At 40.9% G+C, this 21,943-nt stretch overlaps 2 protein-coding genes across 9 annotated transcripts in view; both read left to right on the top strand.

The window, feature by feature from the left end:
• The first annotated feature begins 58 nt into the window (after positions 1-58).
• LOC106741526 (solute carrier family 41 member 1-like) lies at positions 59-6,795 on the top strand. Of its 2 annotated transcripts, none has more exons than XM_014613649.1 (7): positions 59-142; positions 3,596-4,016; positions 4,167-4,638; positions 4,722-4,869; positions 4,946-5,148; positions 5,225-5,373; positions 5,523-6,795. In XM_014613649.1, exons 2-7 carry the CDS (start codon positions 3,633-3,635, stop codon positions 5,706-5,708), a joined length of 1,542 nt encoding a protein of 513 aa, XP_014469135.1. In that variant the 5' UTR covers positions 59-142; positions 3,596-3,632; the 3' UTR covers positions 5,709-6,795. The 2 variants fall into 2 exon arrangements, with proteins under 2 accessions (XP_014469135.1, XP_014469134.1); XM_014613648.1 differs by lacking the exon at positions 59-142 and adding an exon at positions 1,101-1,717.
• Positions 6,796-8,196: 1,401 nt separating this feature from the next.
• LOC106741413 (solute carrier family 41 member 1-like) overlaps positions 8,197-21,943 on the top strand; it is a 22,792-nt gene continuing 9,045 nt past the window's right edge. For 2 of the 7 annotated variants that reach the window (XM_014613418.1, XM_014613419.1), the window contains exon 1: positions 18,697-21,759. In XM_014613418.1, the coding sequence (XP_014468904.1) occupies positions 21,665-21,759 (95 nt within the window). In that variant the 5' untranslated portion in view covers positions 18,697-21,664. The other 5 variants (XR_001374181.1, XR_001374179.1, XR_001374180.1 and 2 more) reach the window with 5 other exon arrangements.

Genomic DNA, 21,943 nt, shown 5'->3' with positions numbered 1-21,943 from the left:
CTATGCCTAGTCGACTAGACTAAGGTATTTCAGGCAGCGCAAGTTGGCAATAGATATTCGAAGACGAATAGTGTACTCGAGCGACGTTTGACGTCCGGAGTCAAGCGTCACATCTCGAAGCGATCGATACGTCAACAAACAGGTAAAAAGTGCCTATATAGCTAAAAATTCCGCTCTCACATCCTAGTTTGTGAGTATGCTACGCTTTGAATCGAAAGGACTAACATGATTGCAAGAGAAGAAAACGATACGGCCGTGCATACCCTATGCCTGCTCTAGGCTATTATTAACTAGAAATGAAATTGTTACGAAACAACTCGTGGCTGCACTTGACGCCCTTTCGTCTTTGACCCTCGCGAAGCATGTGTGTGTGTGTGTGTGTGTGAAAGTAATTGATGCGCAACGATATTGTGAATAAACGCGACTCAGTTCCTAGATAGAATAGAAAATGACGATAACAAGAAAATGATTGAAAAATGAGTTTTTATAATATTTTTCTCTTCATTTTGACGTCATCATGATTTTCTATTCTATTCTATCTATGAATGAATGATGTATTTTTGAACATTATAATTTCTCTGGTAGATTTTTTCAAGACTTTGATCATTACTAATTACCCGTAGAGCGTAGCTTTACGTTATTTTAGAGTAACAATTGAAAAAAAAACAAATGTATATATATATATAATATCACACACATGTATATACAACTTTTACAGAAAAGTATTAGTGTCTGTAATAAATTGGTCAGTCCCAGACAACATAGATTTCGTAGGAACATCCTGAAGATGTCCTGAGGACATCCCAATGTCCCAAAAGGTATCCACAGGATATCCATAGAACATCTATAGGATATCATATACTGTTTGGGAGTGATTGTTGTCCAGTAATTTTATTACTTAAACAAATAATAAAGTTACTGAGCAACAATAATTTATTACTGGCCAATTTATCATAGGCAGCAATATTTTTTTATAAGGGAAATGCAGTATCCATATATGTATGTATATATATATATATATATATATATATCTCATAAGTATACACGTAAGTTCAATTTTCGCCGCCATAGGCACGCAAAAAACGACTCTATGTCGACGACCAAGTTTCAGGTTAGTTATCGCATACCTGCGGTATCCAGATGCAACATCGGTGAAAATACGTCTGTATTGCCGATTTTTGTAAAGTTTTACGAAGGGAATTAGTCTCTGATACGAGGCATAACAAACTCATCGAGCGCAGCAACGCTAAACGGTAGAGATGTTGGAAGCACATAGGTCTGCCAAGCCTCCGAGCTCTTCCAGGCACATTTTAACAGTTCAGTTATGTAAATATTCATATACGGACGTTATTTTCCACACGTACTATTCCCGCCGCTGTTTAATTTCACCCGATAATACGAAAAGAAAAGCAGCGCACTCACGAAACCGACCGTTGAAGAGACGCTTGGGATCGACTATCTTCGTTTTGCCTGCGATTCTCGAACCATCCAATATCGATACTCTCGAACGAGCGCGCGACACGTCGATAGTTGAGTTTGGTTGAGTTGTGGTGCGAGTAAATACGTGTTACGGCTCGTGGTGGGTCGGGATCGGGTAGAAGATCGTCGAAATACTTCGAGAAGGTAATCCAGAAGTATCTGGGATACTACACGCAGGAGCCACGCTTATGGTTGGCCGATGGAGGAGCACGCGAAAAAAGATTGCTGCATATTCGAGGTACGTGGCGTATTTTGAGGTTATGGCGGCCGGGCTGTCAAACGCTCGCGGGAGCGAAAGAATTTGCTCTTTTCGACACCCGAATTTTCTATGAGGATTCCCGCGACAATATGACGATACAATGGCAATTTCGAAGCAAAACGCGGTGCAATCAAACGGCATATTATCACGGGGCCTTTTCAGGGCCTCCTACGGAGATTATAGCGTCGAGTACTTCGAATGCATTCGGAGCGAAGATGGATGTAAATTTCGTATGTAAGAGTGAGAGAAAAATATATCAGGTTGTCGAAAGGATCTCGCTCGGGATTACAAATAAGATATTAAGAATAGCGGAAACATTGCTAGGGAAAAATGAAATCACATGAAACGGTGTTATTTATTAATTATTAATGGAAAATATGTACATAATTCCTCACTTACCGGATGTTCTGATAAAAATAATCAATATAACAGCAAACAATGCTGATTACACGTTTTTATGACTCACTTCATTCCCACGCATTATGTTTATAAGGAGGTATCGCGTATTTTTATTTGTGTATGTGCACGATAATGTTTATTACCTGTTTTTTCTCGCAATATACGCATGCAAATAAATTGACAAGCAAATAATATGTTGTGAAAATGGAATATTTTTATATATCGGTTGTGCAAACTCTGAAAATTAGCGATTCGCGATCGAAATTTAATCGGTTTTATTACGCGTGGAATTATCCGACCGTAAAGATAAATGCCGCGTATTGTTTACATATGCGAAACCTTGACGACGTGTGTGACGAATATGTCACACATTCCGCGATGAGATGTTGCAAAATTTTATCTTTTTTGTACTTTGTTTTTAATTCCGTATTTTGCATAATTTTCTCATAATATGTTACCATTTTTATTACTTCCCTCAGTATTTTTATATAATTTAAAATTTAATGTGTCGGAAGGAATTTTTTCATCAGCAGAATCGTCGATAAGCGCATTAATTATTAAACATGTCGGACATTTTTGCTAAGATATCGAATTTTGTTACCGTCGTTTAATCAGTCGACAAATTCGTTAAACCTGAAAATTATACGTATTAATGATGAATAAGTGCGTCATGTGCGCGAGTTCCTACGTTTTTATCCGATCTTACGTAAATATCGAAATGTGTTATAAACGTATTTGCTTCCGAGTCGTTATATAACTATTAAAGTAAAGACCATTAAATCGATAATATAAACTCCTTCGCACGACTCGTCTACGAAAATGCACGTGGTCAGGCTATATAACGCCGTCTACGAAAAAAAGAGTGAAAAGAAAGAAACGAATTGCGGAATCAACGGCTGGTGTTCTAAATTAGAACCAGCTGTATAGACCGGGCTAGAGCAAACACTACGGAACGTACACGTCGCTCACGTGATTCTAGCTGCACACCCATGTCACCAACTGAATTAGATAACAGTATTATCAGTCTCGCAAGAAATAATACATTTTTTAATAAATTCCTAGCGTTGATACGAGCGCTATGGGGCAACCTGGTGTTATCGAGTATTTTCTTAATAATATAATAGCTATTTATTGCTAATTAGTTTCTCATCGAAAATTACTTTACTCTCATTCAAACTTCCTTTAATTTTTACAAATAGCAAACGGAAAAAAAGCTGTATGAAGAACTATGTGTATACATATCAAAGATGCTCCGCTCTAACGAGAAATTAATTCGAGGCGTTGTTTTACGTCATTGTGCTATCAAAGTAGAATTATCTGCAATTATCTCGATGTATTATTTACCGATAATTTCACGAAAATAAACTATAAACATCGTCGAGCGTGAATCTTTCGTTAGTAAACGTTGCGAGCGGATTTTTGCGATCAACCCAACGAGATAATCTCGCTTGTCGGTAGCAATACTCGTCGGTGATCCACGAGAAGAAAGCAGACGATGCACCATGCGAAGACGCAAGATTACCCTAAACGCAACAAAGTCCGCCACAGAAAATCAGACAAGAGCTCGGCACTTAGTAAAATGGTGGGATTAGGTAGCGAAGAACTGTTCATTTCGAATATCGCCGATACCCCTATGGAATTGGAGATCAGCTCCGAAGATGAGGGCGAAGGCGGAGGCGATATGCAACGATTGATACCATCGCCGGTTGGCACTGTCCGCGTTGACCCTGGTAACAAGAAGGATGACCTGAGGAGGGACGAACTGGAAATCACGATGGACGACGAAAGCGTCTGGTCTATCTCTATCCAGATGTTCATACCTTTCCTGCTCGCCGGCTTCGGCATGGTAGCCGCTAGTTTACTACTAGACGTGGTGCAGGTATCGAATCAATTTTCAGAAATTATTCGGTACATTATTAATTAATGACACATATATCTATATAGAGAGACAGTGTTTTCATCTTATTAATAATTTTTTGTTATTCCTAATCTACAAGAATCTGATGTGATGAAATTTCTCGAATTTCAGCATTGGCCGGTATATCAAGTGGTATCGGAAGTGTATATATTAGTTCCTGCGCTATTGGGTCTGAAGGGAAATCTGGAGATGACGTTGGCTTCCAGATTGTCGACCCAAGCTAATTTAGGTCAAATGGACACGAAGAAGCAGAAGTGGACGTTGATCGTCGGTAACTTGGCCTTAATCCAGTGCCAGGCTATGGTGGTGGGTCTGCTGGCGTCCTTGGCCGCCATCATCCTCGGCTGGGTCCCTGAAGCTCACTTCGATATGCATCATGGACTTTTGCTATGCGCCAGCGCCCTGGTTACTGCCTCCGTAGCCAGTTTCCTGCTAGGCCTTGTGATGGTCGCGGTTATACTATTGTCGCGGCAAATGAACATCAATCCCGACAATGTCGCTACTCCAATCGCAGCCTCCTTAGGCGACTTAACTACTTTAGCTCTTTTATCCTGGATTGCTTCTCTCTTATACGACGCGATAGGTACAGCTTTTAATCGACTCTTATGCCATCTTTTGTCTCTGTGATATATGAATATCAACGAGTGAATATATCATTTTCCTCAGGTAACGCTCCATGGATAGCACCAATATTAATAACATTTTGTATATTGGCAACTCCCGTGTGGGGTTACATAGCGGCCAGAAATCCATTTACTAAAGAGGTATTGGACACCGGCTGGACACCTGTGATATCCGCGATGTTGATCAGCAGGTGAATACATGATTCTCTAATTCGACGCAAGATCCCACGAGGCGAGTGATTTTGAGACGAGTGACATTGATTTTAGTCTCGGTGGACTGATCTTGGACTATACCATATCGAGTTACAAGGGCATAGCAGTTTTCCAGTTAGTGATTAATGGCGTCGGAGGGAATTTAGTCGCTGTTCAGGCCAGTAGAATATCAACATCCCTGCACAAAGACTGTCAGACGGGTGTCAAAACGACACCCAACATTTGCATCAGTCCATTCCATGCGTTCTTTGCTAAAGGCAAGTTTACCGTAAACGTACCTGTACGATTATATTCGTACGATTATTCGAATCTAACGAGAACTTTTGATCGTAGGAGGACACGCAAGAACAGCCAGGGTGTTGTTGATGATGGTGATACCAGGGCATTTGATCTTTAGTTATACCATTAGTTATATTCAAGCAGGACATACCTCCTTCACGCCTATATTTATTACAATATATTTGATCGCTGCAATGCTGCAAGTAAATACTAAGACTTACATATATGGCATGATATGGAATCTGATTTATTATAAAAATAGATTTATATTTCTTATTAAATCATACTTGATATTTTCTCAGTTATATCATTAGCTAAAGTTGAAAAAAAAATAATCAAATACGTCTTCTAGGTAATTCTATTGTTATATATTGCACAATTGATGGTTGTTTGGATGTGGACAAGGGGTATGGACCCTGACAGTTCCGCGATACCATACCTGACAGCAGCTGGCGATCTTATAGGAACTGCCCTCCTCGGAATTGCCTTCCATATTCTTTACGCTATAGGCGACGGTGATTCTGACGTAGGAGACTGATTGGTTCGCAAATTTGTGCAATATTCTGAGCCTCTCGTAATGTTACAGATTACATTCTCGAGAATAGGTAAGGTGTACGGTCAAGAGTTTAACTCGAAATCACAAAGATCACGTTGCGATGATTCGATATTACTGATTTTAATTTCAATAAGTTCTACTACTGATTTTTCGAAACTCCCGTCCCCTGATTCCTTCACATCTCTGGAAGAATATATTAAGAGAGTACAAATTAAATTAATTGTATATTTATTATATAAAAGTACAGTGTACGCAAAAAAAGTGCAGTATTCGTCAATAGTTTTGCTTTATCCATAATTATTTAATTACGATGATAAAAATTGCGATAAAATTTAAAAGTTAATATATTTTTAATATAAGGGTACGTATCTTGCTACATCTCATGCTATACGTTGACCAAACCATACATTATCATAATGAGATTTATCATAATGAGATTTTTTTATATTCGCGGACAGATATGCTAATAGATTTTCCCGACATATCTGTCCGTTATAATGCACATATGTCAGCAATATAATTTCTTTTAACGTACATCTATATAACTACGCTATGAACAACACTTGAAGTTATTCGAATACCTTTTCATTTAATTTTCATTTTAGTCATAAAATGCCTATACATATACACATAAACCATATATAATAATTTGGTTCACCTGTACGAAATATGCAGATACACATAAGTGTACGCATAACTATTAATTCATACGTATCACATTAATCAAATGATAAGTGAAAACTCTGTGCACTGTTTTTTTATATAAGCACTTAAATATATCAACTCGATACGTCTTATGTCACGTCATATTTGACACGATGGTTAAATGAGTTATAATATATTACATTTAAATTTTGATGAATTTTTTCACGACATGCATTTTGAGGCTTTTTTACTATAAGATAAAACAAACTTTTTGAGCAATATACTATATCTAAACAATGCAAGAAATAAATTTATTCTGTATTGTATTATAAGAAAAATCTCACGCTCCATTGTGAGTAGCATGTGTGTAATAATTTATCTCCCGTATTTTCTAGTAAAGAAAATATACAATGAAGAATTAAAAGTGTCGCAGTATTTTATATTAGAATTACTAATATTACTTTACAGGAACATATTCAACAATAGCCCAAAGAATCACACATCAAAATAATATATGTAATAGCTATACTTTATCTGATGTCATTGAAGAAAGAGAGATGAAACACTATATAATTTAATTCTTTCGTTATAGTATTATTATAAATGTTCTTGCTGTTAAACTGTATATACGTATTGAATAATGTAGGCGTTTCATATCTGATTCGTTCACTTGGCGATGCAATGGAATTAAGAGTGTGATATACAGGATATTCAGTAATTAGTTATTAACAATAGCTTTCTGGTATTCAGATATGTTCTTTCGAAATAAGTTCCTTTCAAAAACTACTGCAAGTAAGATAAAGTACTGAAACTTTATTAACATTTTTCTAGTGCCTAAAACACGTACATGATGAGTGTGAAAGTCTGAAATAACGGCGCCGTCTGACGGAAAAATTTATCTATACATGTGCANTATATATATATATATATATATATGTGTATATATATATATATATATATATGTATATGTATATATCACGATATGCAATATAGTAATAACAAATTCTAGCGCAACGATTTGTTACGTTTTTACAAAATAAAATCTCCTTTAATGGATAGTTACCGAATTGTATCGTTATTTATCTTACGCGCGTATTCAAATCCTGCACGATACCGTGCGTAATAAGTGAAGCGATTTCAAACGCGACATGTGGGGCAAATTAGATAATTACGTTGCGTAAGTGTTCTAAGTATCTGTCTCGACTCTTGGGAACTTAAACGGGAGTATAACGATACGATACTTATGATAAACTTTATTGTAAAAACAAATTGTTCTATGTTCTCACTATGACATAAAAGAAACGACGTAAAACGAAATGTCTGGCGTTTTTGTAATTTGATAATTTTTAAGCTGTTACAGACATGTACGCTCTTACGTTTAAGCTCTAATTAGAACTATTCTTGTTATTATTTACTTGTTATCTTGTTATTTACTTATTCAAATTAAATTGCGCGTATGTATATATATATATATATATATATATATATATATATATATGCGTTATACTGTTCATACTTAGTCATTATTATCGTATGTTAATCGTTCGATCGTGTTTGTCGATAATTCGTAGTCGGCGGAGGATTTTTCAAAATCACAAGAAACCTGGCCAAATAAGAGCCAACGCTGGTAATTAGTCAAATTGACTTCGCAAAGTGACTTGTAATAAACCTATCTTTCAAATTTATCACGAGAAGGGAGAAAGGGAAAAGCGTAACTCTCCGCAATTCATCACATGCGTTGGCTCTTATTGGTCAAGTTTTTTACGATTGCATATACGAGAGAGAGAGAGAGAGAGAGCCTTGTTGTGAAGTGCCTTGTGTCATTGATTTTTCGAAAGCTCGCCGAGAGAAACGAGAAGCGTCATGCACGCACACACGCACGCGCTCGCACAGACGAAGCGGGAGCACGCGTGTACCCGCGTTCAGGACCTGTATCTTCTCGGCTCCAGTTTAGAGCCCCGTCACATTCTCCCGCTCGTTCTCGCCCGTCACCACCTACACCATAATCGCGCCGCGCTTCGTCTCTCGTGTGCGTCCGTTCATTCATCCGTGTCGCCGTGTGCACGCACGTAACTTACACGCACACGGCGCGACGACGACGCGGTCAAGCCCGACGACGACGACGATTGTGAATGAAATAGTTGGATCTGTCAGTGCCAACTATCGCGCCGTTCCCGGCGTACACGGTGCCTCTCTTAGATCTTATCTATCGTCGCACGTTATGCACGACGCGCGTAAAAGGGTAAAGTGGCCGCGAAAAGAGCGCGATTAATCCGACTTAAGGTCGCGCGTCTCGTTTAAGGATCGAAATCGTTCTGATCTCGGTGAGTTCGATTCTCGACGCTGTGGACGCAAACAAACTGATCAGCCGCGCCGACAGTGGGGGCGACTACGACGCGATTCGCTCGATTTCGTAAAATAATCTGACTGATAATTAAAATTTCACGACAGTTAAGTTCGTCTATTTTCTTGGGGAACAAAAATATTATTCGATTATGATTTAAAGAGATAAAAGGGGAGAAAGAGAGAGAGAGAGAGAGAGAGAGAGAAAGAGCATCGATGAGCCAATTGTTTTAAGAATAAGATTTGTACAGTGACTCTTTCTCTCCCATTTCTTCGTGCCAAGAATCTGAGAATATGCGCTTCTTTTATTTTAAACGTCAGAAACGTAAAACGAAACACTCAGGAAGGCGGACTGTACTTGTAATTTGACCCTGAACTACTTCGGCATAATCTTCGAATTATAGTCGACAAGGTTTTGGATCCCTGAACTTACTGAAATTATATCAGTTTCAGCCCCTGCGCACTCGCGAGATTCCACTTTGTTTTATTTACGTAGCGTTTTGTCGATATTCTGGAAAAGTTTCCCGCCGAGCGATAACATCGGCAGACGACCGATAACGAATGAAGTAATCGACCGCGCGATGACGATTCCATGAGACGTTGATCTTTGATACTAAAAATAATCACGGGCTTAGTGCTGCATCAAAGAATGACTCCAATTGCAAAATTTAGCATCGCAAAGCTTCTTTTTTGTGTGCGGCTGTTCGTCATCGTCGGCTTTACGTGATTTATTTCGAGCGAAGCCGCCTGCGAGCGTGCGAACAAAATACGATTTTTGCTCCAATCATCCGAATATTTTTTTTTCTCTTTTCTCCTTTTTTTTTATTGATCACGCGGGTAAACACGAGATGCTCGCCTCATTCGTCGCATCCACCTTGGTGAATAAATAAATAAACGGTACAATACGTATGATAAGCGGGTTTTTTTTCGGGCGGAGTGCAGCCTCGCGAAATCTTCGGATTATGAACGTTCGAGCGAAAATCGAACAGATACTCTCACGTGCGCGATCGTGAAAATGCGGTGCGACATTGCGGTCATTTGGACCGCGACGGCAAGAAAGAGCATCATCGTCCGGTGCAGCTGACCGGCGTGTAAGTATTATCAGAGACACCTCCGCGTTGCACCTCGCGTGCGATCCTTATCCGCCTCTGGCTCGCCGACGAAAATAAAATAATAGCACGACGTGCGAGCGAGAGTGCGAGCGGACGAACGAACGAACGAACGAGCGAGCGAGCCGGTGGATAAGATACGGGAGAGACGAGAGGTATCAGAGCGTACGTTAAGTTATTGCCCGTCATGGTCGAACTTAAACACGTGGAGTAATTTATCAATCTGCGAATATGTTACGGAAGCGCTTAGGCGCTCGCATCGCCCGGAGAACGGTCCGCGACTTCGTCGGCGTCGACGAGCTTGCGGAAAAGCGTCGCGGTGTTGAAAACGCGAAGACAGCTCCCGGATGTTAACCGGAACACGTTTCGTGCCTGTACTCTCGTAGAGGAGAAAAAGTGGTATATTATGGCCTCTCTTAATATCTCCACTATTAAGTTAATAATGATTACTTGTGGAATCATTTATTTAGTAGCCTGCCGTCACATTGTGACGCTAACATGCCAATATACAATAGCCGGCATTTGTCATAACGCATTTGTACTTTTGAATATTTCAAAACGTTTTCAAGATATATTTTACGAAACACTGTGTTTTTAAACAAAATTAATTTTTTCAATCTATCTCGGTTGGGAGTCACATTACCTCTGTTCCTCTTTAATCCATTATGCAATGTCGCAACATTTTTATAAATAACGTCCTTAGTAATAAATATTTCATAACTTTGAGAATCGATTAAACAACACTTTGACGAATATAAATGATTAAGTTTTCGAATTACAATATTAATTATTAACAAAATTATTGTTCAAAATGCAAATGGGGGTTATAACACCGCTTTCTCCCCTAATAAATAAATAAGTAGAGGATAAGTGATATCGGAGATTTGCAAAAGTTTGTTGGGTTTTTCGTCGAATAATATTCTCTTATTAATTGTGACGAAACAATACATGTCATATTCGATGAAAATATCTGCCGGCACTGTCAATCTCCTACCTTTCAGTAATTATGCGATTTCGTGTCTGTAAGACGATTCGTCTTCACAGTCAAAAAAATCATCGACGGTCCGACGAATTTTCGCAAATTTCTAGTAACAAAAAGAAGATATAAACATAAAAATTAAAGTTATAAATTTTCTCAAATGCACGTGCACAGAAATGCGTAACACGCAGCGTCCGCACCTGCGTAGAAGCGTTGGGATTGCGATCGATTTAAAGGCGAAGACACGTTCCCGGCGTCTTGAGAAACATCTGTAATCTCTATTTTAGCTGAAAAAATATGTTAAAGAGCGTTAATTACAGATGAAAAATCCGATTAGATAATCGATGTAAAACATAGAGCACATTCGCGAAGATCTCCGATCTTATTGTCGCGATAAACGAAACGAAAGTTTTAGCTAAGCTTGGTGAATCACTAGCATTTTTACGGTACATCCGGTAGAAGTGACGTAAAACGCACGTGCTCGCGAAAAGGTCTTATCCTTATCATTCGAGGTAATTACGGATAAGACGAGGAATTCGCAGGCGTGAGTTATGCGCGACGCACTGGCACGCGCGATGCGGAGTCGCCGCAAGTACGAAGTTGCAAAAAAGTAAGGAGATTTCGGTAACTTCTTCTTCTTCTTCGTCGCGTCTTCGGTGCAAAATGACGAGCGGTGCATGGCTGAGACGCGTGTAAAAATATCGCAATGGAGACATCTCGGGTACCAGCGGCGTCGAGTCGCTCGCGCCGCGCGAGCATGTGTACGCGCGCGTGTGATCCACCGCGTGGAAAGACGTCCTCTCGAGTTGCACGCGATAATACTTTGCGTAAACCGGTCGCGACTTCCATGTAAATGGATGCTGATGGACACGTGTCGGTTATCGGTCCAGCCGCCGCCTATCGTGTCGTGATATGCTTCCGACGGTCATCATCGAGAGTTTGTAATTGGAGAACCGGCTGTAAGAGATAGACACGATCGGCTGTCCCGTTTATTTAAGGGAGAACAATGTAACTTAAATTTTTTATTCTAATTTCAAACGGGAATTTTAATCAGTGCGCATACTTTGGAAATTTCAAATTTTTTTTTATAATTATTTGCAATCTTAAGAATTCTGGAAAGATATTAAAAGAATCTTTTTGTATATTTTGTCTTTTATTGGCAAATATTTATTGTTTAAACAAGAAAGCATAGATAATCAACGAAAACACAACACGCTGCTTCGAACTCGTATATATAAATAGAAAACTCTAAGTACTACATAAAGCACAGCATGAATATGTGCAATGCTAATAAAGAAACGTGAAACATTGAACAACGGCGACATTTAGTGGTAAAAGCGCAAAGTGCATTTGAACGACATGCTTTGCACATACCCGCACGTTTAAACTTCGAAGTTCAACTGGGACGGGAGATTGAGCATCAATATATAGGTTTGCATATATGCAAAACGGTGCACTAAAGGGTTAAACGAAACGCGGTGACTTATATTTTCTACGTTTCTACAGTTAGATAGGTTCAATTCTTTTTCACCTTCTCTTCCAGTACTCTTGTCTTACTGTCAAAATCGATGGAAATTACATTTGTTACGTATGGTGGATGAGAAAAAGTATTTGCATACCTCTTTTTTTTCTATGGGACAATCTTATGCAAAGACGAAAAGCGTTTCTGCAATGTATTTTTATTTAATTTCTTCATAAAAACAAAAACTGAGTGTATTTTCGTAAAGATCTTGCAACAATATTTCTGCTTCTCCGCGTAAATTGATTCCGAAGAGGATGAGGCGTGCAAATATATTTTTTTTTTGCCCACTGTAGATCTTTTCAATGATATTCCTATCGATAAAGTTATTTCTGCTCTGCGTTTGCTCATTGAAGTAGCCGCGCGACAGTTTCCTGTTTCGTCGCACGATCTCGTTATTTGTGTAGCCGACTGTAGCGTGAGTTAACTGTATATAAGGGTTCGCTCGTAATTGAAGAAGCAAGTGTAAGGTAGCGCTTGCGTAACACCCTCCCGGCGATGCTCTTATTGTTGCCCGCCAACGTGTTTACGATACGTGGGTGGTGCACGGAAGAACATAAAGGAATACGCGCACTGCGTAGGAGAGAGATAGTGTCAATGTTCGCCGAATTATTAACATAGGAGTTTCGTCGTAAAATTACAAGTTCCGTGTAAAGCACCCACGCGATTTCGAGTGCATCTGTCTGATAACGAATTACAATGGCCATCGCAAGGAGAGACGCTTTTTTCGATTAATCGTATCACCGTGAATTAACTGAACTTCAATCGTAACGTGATGGTCGTAATTTAATTTCAATTTAGTCCCGATTGAACCTTCGATTGTGACTTTCGATACACGTATTGGAATTTGAAAACTGAGCGGCAATTGAATTGATTCCTTAATGCGTTGAATCGTATAACATTTCGTTGCGCTATGAGAGGCATTTCGGATGGGGTATGAACGTCGCTATAAGTGGAGTAAAACACAAAGCGATAAGTGGCTCGAATCACGAGATATCGGACACGATGAGCGAATTAATCGAGACGTTAACTCACTTAAAACGATCGTTTCGTTTCGTGACGGGTCTTAATTGAAAACCATATACGATTTATCGGCACTTGGCAACGGCCATGAGCTTGGAGTTAGAATGTCAATTACATCATAAGCCTGTCGCGGAAAGAGCACGCCAGCATCGAGACATTTAATTTATCGCTATCGTTTATTTAAACCGCGCTCGAGCGTTGCGGCAGGCTTTTCGATATATCGCGTCACTTTTTATCGACACTTTTAATTATTATCTCTTCCCACATTTTTCCTACTCAATTCTGTCGAGGCGCGAATACACGGTCATTAAACTGGTTGCGTAACAAGTAGTGCGCTGTACAAAGAGAAGAATTCGTGAAGGGGGATACATATATATCAAATATATATATCAAATTCACAGAACTAATTAAACGAAACGCGAGCCTGAAAAATTATAATTATATATATATAATTGTGCGATCGTGTTGTGCAGTCGTGTTCTTTTCTTGCGTCTGGCACGAAAATGAATAACGCTTGACATGTTGACCAAACAAGGTCACACGTGTTAGCAAAATCTCATATCTGTTCGACTATTTACACACAATAAGGAAGATCTCCAGAGCGCTGCTAAACTATGCACACGTGGGTACACGCTCTTTTATTGAAATTGTCAGGGAAATCGCAGCGTATTTGAATACCAAGAATATGTTCCATTTGCACGGTTCATTCAGGTCTGGTTTCAATGTCGACCTTTGCCGAGTCAAGAGCGGATTACCTTACGTAATCGCCCGCTTTAAAAGGAACCACAAAAGGTATATGTGTGCGAGTAGATTATATCACGTTAAGCCGGACATTCGCCAAAACCTACGCTCGGCAAAGGCTTCCTTGCGGTCGAGCTTGCGTTAAAAAAAAATTCATGTCTTCTGAAGCAATTCGATGAAACTTAATGAAGCTTGCAGAGTAACGAAGTATATTTCATATTAACTTTTATAATTGCTGCATTTCATTCCCTCCTTAGACTCTTTAATTAATTGTAAATTCGATGGATCTTAAAAAAGCTAACTGAAATGATTTGGAATGATTACCGGAAGAAGAAAAGTGTCAGAATATTTCTTTAAAAGGCCTCTAATTTATTAGCCATTAAGTATGAGAGAACTTGGGCGAACTGAGGTGAAAATAAACGACCAAAGCTGCGATTGGCTCCAAATCGTTTACGATAGAACATTAAGCCAACACTCGGTTATCGCATGATTATTGTCGGGAGCGTAAAGCGAAGAGCAAACGAATAGAAATAGACATTTTAAAGACACTTCAACGTTCAAGTAACTTCAAAAGAGAAAAAACTCAATAAACACCAACTAACAGTAACATTATATCAATATTAAAATTTCTCATTCAACAATACAAGTGTAACATAACATATGTTCGATTACATTGTTGAATGAGAAATTATAATATTTAATATTAATATAACATATTGTTGTTAGTCGGGAAGAATTATTGGGAAGATCTTAATTCGATCTTAATTGCCCAATTGTTCCAAAATTAGATATGTGTACACCTTTGGAGTTAGCGCACTTCGCGCTGCTGCGACGTCGGCAATAAAAAAATTGCCCGGGCAATTTCAATGACGGCGCATTATCGTCGTTCGAAGTTGCATGACAAACAGACGGTAAAGCAGCCGATAAAATGTGAATGATCGGCCTCGGTGCATCGTAAAAAATGCGATGTTCCGCCGACCTCGCAACATATTGTCGACTCTTATTGCCGCGCTCTTTTACCCCCGGACATATGATATCGAGCTTAAAGTACCTATAACGATATACACGAAAGCGAAAATGTTCAGTACATCGCTCGATAAGACAACGACATGCGCTATCGACTCAATCGCGAATTCCGCGGCCGGCCGCGCGAAATCGCGAGGAAAATCCGTACTCCCGCCGAGTGGGCGGATTTCTTCATCTTCATAAGATGAATAGTTGAAGATTTCATAAGCGAAACCCTCAGCGGGTTCGCGGTCTGTGACATAACCCGGGCAAGATATAGGATTAAAGTATAGCCCGGTGAAATTCGATCGAGTTCGTAAGATCTCGGGGGATAATTAGTGATCGTTAACAACATAGTGTCGATCGTGTCAACCGCCGCGAATCAGGATGATGTGCATTTCCGGTTTGCTGATCAAAGCGATCACGGATCGGCGGTTCGAGTGAGTATTACATTCTGCAAACTCTTCATTACCCGATACCCATACGTTGGGATTCGGTGTAATTAGACGTGCAAACGTGTTTCGTCACGTTCTCTCTCTTCATCTCTCTCTTTCTCTCTCTCTCTCTCTCTGTCCACATGCTAACTGAATGTTACTCATCAAGATACAAATTGCAAACAGCAGCGTGTCGTTAAAAATGTCATTAAAGAGAAACGATGTATTTAACAGCGATCGATTTCATGGTGATTTCCACGTTGTTCTTTTAAACTATGCGATTACTGTTCTAACGAACCTCAGGACGTTTGATGTTTCAATTCCGATTTACGATCGCAGATTGACCGGGAAATATAAATCTTAACTAATAACACGACTACATTTGTCACGCGATTACATGGCTATAACTAGTTCTTCGTGATTCCGCGAAGAACTCCATCAATTCCAAAGTCAGATGATTTTGCTTACCTGTGTCAATAATGAAGTGTCGATAAATCAGCATCCGATCAACATCTGGTCGTCGTCGTCGCCTTCGTTCGTAATGTCAATTCCCGCGCGCATGTGAGAAGAGATGCGAACGCTTGAGCGGTGTAATAATTAGGAAAGCGGGACTCTACACTCTAGCGTGACCTAATCCTCAAGTTACCAGAATACAAATTGCCGCGTCACGAACGGTCAGAGTGTTACCGGCGCGCTCCTACACAGGATACGATCATAGACGGACCAGTGAATCCTATTCGCGCGTCATTGACCGACTGACTGTTATGAGCGAATTTTTCCGCTCCAGTTTAAGCAAGGGTTACGTCGAATGAGATGCACCCCTTGAATCGATAGATAGTAACCTCTACGCTTATTCACGTTCAGGGAGGAGAGAACATATAATGGAAGAAAATTGAAAAAATATAAATTTTGCAAACTTCGGCTCTGATGATATTCGATCAAAAAAATTTTTAACGTAAGGGCAAATATGTGCCTTCTCTAATTTCGAAGAAGTAATTTTCTTTTGACAAGTTCGAGTTAAATTTTTAAATTGCAAATTTGTAGATTTTAGAGAAGATAAGCTGTCGATATATAGCAATCTTTTTTGCTATTTCATAAGCCAATTTAATTGGCGATTTGTTTCAATATATACCTGTTTACATCGATTATCAAGCAACCAAGCGGCGCAATCGTGCTTTTTTCCCATCATATCGTATTCATGGCCAACATGTTTATTCGCATTGACGCAATTCTAATACGATACTGCGCAGGTAAAATCGAAATTATAAGAAAGAAAAAGACACGACGAAGCAAAGACCTTGCGATACTGCAAAGGAGAGTAGGAATACACAGCATGCTGATTCGGCAGTTGTGAAAGTGATTCTCCAAAACACAATCTGATTTTAAAATTACATATGTTCTTTTAACGACAGAAAAACTTCACATAAATTTCATATTCTTTCGCGAGAAACTGTTACTGAAAGGACAAACACAAAATGATTAATGCTCTCTCCTTCTTTTATTCTTGACTTTACCTACGAGACGGTTGCTATTAAAGAATTATATAAGCCATCCTATGTCACGTGTAAAGGTGTTACATAAATAAATATTTAATGGACTTTACCTTTTTCTGCTTTCTAAGGTAATTTATCGGATAATTTTAGAAAATCGATAATCTTTTTTCCAAGCCAAAGGAGAGTCACTGTATATAAATGGCGAAATACAGGTGTTGCTCGCAACATAAAAATAGTCCTTGACAGTTTATACATTTGCATCATAACATGTAAACCTTGATGCAATCGTAGTATCTATATAATAGTATCAACCGAAACTATCGGGTGAATCGTTAAATTTTGAATTTTACGCGCGAATATATATATATATTATATATACATATGTCGCGTTCTTATGAAAGAATAAAAAAAAATATCTTGCGATAAAATAGATGTTAAATGTCAGGTTGTCGTCGCGCAAATTTAATAGAGACGAAACATTTGTATGTAAACAAAAGTTATTACACACAAGTTAGGAGCATTATATATTACGACGATGATAAAACGCAGATTGGGAGGTACACAGTAGCTTTGATCATTTTATTGGAAATTGTGCGTAATTAAGGAGTTCCGTAACAAGTTGCGGACAAAGTTTTCCCGATATTAATCCGTGGTCCACGCAATATACGTGATCGATAGTCGGGTTAACGTAATCGCGTCTGACATAACGCTCTAATGGATTCGGAGGGGAAAATGAAAATTTGCGGTAAATCGTTGCCGAGGTAACGTAAATTATTGCCATCACTGAATTATAGTGCGCAAGAGCGTGTCGGCCGTAAACTGCGAAAATTGTGCGGAACGGCGGCGATTATGCAACTCCCTTGAGCGCGTCGTAAATTCATGAATGAAGCAGAAGCTTCTCCGAATGCATCAGCTGTTGATTGATGACGTAACCGATGCCTACATAACCGTCACATGTGACGTCACTTGCGGAGGGATGTCGGACACCCCATGTCACGTTCATCCAATTAGGAATCCCCTTGTATAACTGAAAAACGAAATCAAATAAAACACCTGCGTCCCAAAAATGACGACCAACAGTGGAAGATGCATCAACGAGCTCAGCTCAATTCGTAACATCGCGAGAACCAGCGGGTCAGATCGCTAAAATGACTTCCGCGGATCGTACCAATCGACGACGAAGAGTGTAACGGATAAATCCGAAGAGTCGCACATGACACATAATGCGGTTGCGGAATGCGATGAAACGAGGACGCAACTGTTCGCAATAGGGCGACGTCACTAGGATTTCAGGCGCAGAGGCGGCCTTTTCCGACTAGTTGAGGAACGGTGGGTGGATAAGGTCGAACACGTGCAATAAGAGATCACTGATAACACAATACTGATGCATACGAACGATGACGCAACGGTCGTTTCATGGTAGAACGTCCCCCCAGGCGACGTCACCAGGACCTCCGACACTCCTCTTCGGAAGTCCTAGGGACGACGGGGGACGCGAGCGAAGCCGAGAAGTCGACTCGCCATTGGTGAACGACGGCGGAGTAGTGGTGCAGTCGAGGAGTTTGCGGACGGTCTAACTGGAAAGTGGATCGATAAACTCGCGCCTGCCCCGTCCGGCACTGCCGACACACACGGATGCCCCGTGTGTCCCCAAACTAGTTTTAAGAAGGCGAGCGTGATGCACGATCGCGATCAGTCGCGATGTAACCGCAGAGTGAAACGGCCTCGCACCAGGCCACCGGGTGACCACCATCAGATGCTCGACGTGGGCTGATCTCGCGCCGCAGAACCGATCACCGGGCACGAAGCCGGCGATCAACGACCTAGTTAGAACGGTCTCGCCGGAGGACTTTCGTCCTTGGGAGCGAGCGTCCGCCGAGACCACGCTTGAGAATCCAGGTACGCGAAGAGAGAAAAAGTCGCAACGTGTTGCCTCGATGGAACACCTTGTAGCGGAGAGATACGTCTGCAGAGGCGAAGCTTGCGAATCGCATTTTCTCCAGCGAAAATGTCGCGGAAGATTAGTGGTTGGCCAGCTCGAGTTGATTTTGAACCACCGTTAACACTTTTCTGTCATGAGCAGAGTGTAGTAACGGATGAAACTTTTTTTAGTCCGAGTTGTAGGAATATAGGAGAGTTGAATGTGTGAGTAGAGCAATAACGAGTAGCAGCAGGATTGGAGGGTTCGTTGAGACAGGGGTTGCGGAGAATGCATCTCGAGATGGGGAACGAAAAGTCACAAGTACGGTTTGCCAAGTGCACAAAATCAAGCGGAGAATTCAGGTGAGCAGAGCACGAGGCCGCTGTTGAATCGAACCCTTCGGTTTCCCGCGGACGTCGTGATCGGTGTGACTTTCGTCCCTTCAGGGCGTTACCTCGCACGACGGCGAACTCGATTGCACGAGGCAAAGTACATAAGCGAGGTAGATAGTCGGTTATCTCGGATATGACGCAGGTAGCCGTCGATAAAGCATTATTAACGTATTCCCGAGGATTCGTTCAGGGTCAGACTTGAATCGGTGAGAGGCATTCCGGGCGGGATTTTTACGCGCGCGTAAATAATCGAGTCTGAACTCTTGTGGAATGCATTATCGGTACGAATCGGCCGCTACCTGTCCGCCGATGATTCAGAAGACGTAGAGAACGCGAAGGACGCGAGATGCAGATAGGTGATGGTCGTGTGCGCTCCGTCGAGGCTCCAGCTGCTTGATTGCGCGTAGGTTAAGGTTACGAGAACTCGTGCAATCCGTGCTCGGCGCAACGTGCTTTTCAGGCCTATTCGCACTTCCACTAGTCGGTCGATGCATGACGCAAGGTGCAGCTGACCAGACAATGAATATCAAATGATCGCGCGGTCGTCGTCGGCCGACCTCGCCACGTTCCACGTTCGATCTTATCAGCGAGGCTTGTATCTTTATATCGATCGTCGCACGATTAAACTCCTCTTTTATCTTTATTTTCGACTCGATTTTCGATAAAAGGAAAATTAAGTGCCTTTGGTCCGCAATAAATAGTCTCAATGGGCTCGATAGAAATTAGTCTCGAGAAGATTGTCAGTCTTCTCGTAGAGCAAATCGGCAGATAGAAATACAAAAGAGCCGAGAAGAATTCGACGATTTTAATAACAATTTTCGCATTTCTTTTTCATTTCAAGACAAATTCCTTGAGAGACAAGTTTTGACTCATCTACACAGAAAAAAATTTGCGTGAATAACGGTCCGCTGGAATTTTTGCGTTTAGCTAGTCGAATACGTTAACAAGGTTAAATATGTTAATTTGACATATATTTGTGTACTTTTCAACATATTCCCATGTTAAGGTAGTACAAAATTTCAGTGGACCGTTATTTACATCAAGTTTTTTACTGTGTAACTTTCACGGAAATTATCATTTGACGCGCAACATGTCTTTCTTTCTGCTTCGTAGCATATGATATGGATTGTTCCGGTCTCATTGTACCAATGTTGCAGCTAGGATTACGAAAGGCAACGTGGAGCAACACGAAGCAAGGTTGCTCAATCGAACGGTCTTAATCGAGCAGCTTGCAGTTTCAATTTCCACGCGTAACGCCGCGACGATTGAACATCGTTATCGCGAGTCGTGAACACGTCGTGACGTGTTCACCAGTGATATCGAAACGCCGTTATGGATTTCAGATATAGATAACCGAAGTCGAAAATCGTTCGCGTTCGCAAAAATATGCTCCATACTGACTGGGTAGATTACCGAGCCATGATGCCACGAGCGACTTGTTAACATTTTCCGATCGTCGTACACGTGGATTACTGTAATCACATGTGATGAGACGCTCGCTATGAGTGTTAATATAGCGAGACGAAGTCTATCGTGACGAGACCTGTGGGAGGAAACTGAACGTGTTACATGTTAATTAGAATTAAAAACGCGTTTGCAAAATTATTTATCTGATCTGCACGCTCGCTCGTACCGTAATAATTATTTATAAACGCGCGACAATCACAGCATCTTACAGCTATGGTCGAGGCGTATTCCAGCACTTAGCACCGTCGTTTGCATGCGGACCATTATTTCGTAAACGCATTCGCTCTCACACCCTCGTTAAGTCAGGCCGATTATTGTATCTCGAAGCGAAGTTGATTCTCGAGACTATTGGAAAATTTAAAATTAAATCAGCAATTCAACATTCAGCGCATATTTCCAAACGGATCTCGAGTCTCCCTGTTTCCGGCGGAGAATCTATAGGCGAGTCTGCGACTTTCCGATTTATTGTACACCACGTGCTCAATCAAGCTCACGATTTCATTAAAATGACGATTATTTGGCAGTGGTCCACCACAGTAAGAGGCTGCCTACCTTCTCCAACTGGCACCGTTGGATGATCCAATTTCGATTTACGACATAATTAACGGTGACTCCTCCTGAGCAAATGTGATCGACGATCGAGAAGAGCAAGAGAGAAAGAGAGAGGGAGAGAGAGCGGGAAAGATAGAGATAGCACACGGCTCCCCTCGCGGTGATTACGTAATTTGCATTGTTTGTGTCCTGAAATATAACCGTCTCGTCGGCGAGAGCGCGACGCGCTAGCGCGCTTACGCGAGCCTTATCATTCTCAAAGGAGAATGGCTATATATTCGCGGCAGCGAGTGTCACGCAGCCCTCAGTAGGAAGATGATAGAGGGCCAGGTGCATCAACATCCGGTACGAGTGCCGCCCGACAAGCCACAGCATGACCAGACGAGTGTCGGGTGCGTCAAGTTCGAAAAGTACGTCTGATTGGTATTGTAATCCACTTTGCCGGGGCGTACGGGAAACAGAAATCCCTGCGGACGGGAAAATCGGACGGAACGACCGTGCACGAGCGAGTCGAGTGAAACGTAACAGTACGATTGCGTCGATTTCTCGGTGCACCGGCGTTCCAGTGTCGAGGTGAACAGTGTCCATGGCATG

Source organism: Dinoponera quadriceps, unplaced genomic scaffold, assembly GCF_001313825.1.
Source record: "Dinoponera quadriceps isolate SergipeBrazil2010 unplaced genomic scaffold, ASM131382v1 scaffold405, whole genome shotgun sequence".
NCBI classification, from domain to species: Eukaryota; Metazoa; Arthropoda; class Insecta; order Hymenoptera; family Formicidae; genus Dinoponera; species Dinoponera quadriceps.
This window is presented reverse-complemented; position numbering and strand designations above follow the sequence as displayed.

Bases quoted from the DNA above. Each gene is read 5' to 3' on its own strand.
- LOC106741526 (XM_014613649.1), top strand. From the start codon at position 3,633: ATGCACCATGCGAAGACGCAAGATTACCCTAAACGCAACAAAGTCCGC. The intron at 4,017-4,166 runs GTATCGAATCAA...CTCGAATTTCAG, and splicing joins TACTACTAGACGTGGTGCAG to CATTGGCCGGTATATCAAGT. The intron at 5,149-5,224 runs GCAAGTTTACCG...TTTTGATCGTAG, and splicing joins CCATGCGTTCTTTGCTAAAG to GAGGACACGCAAGAACAGCC.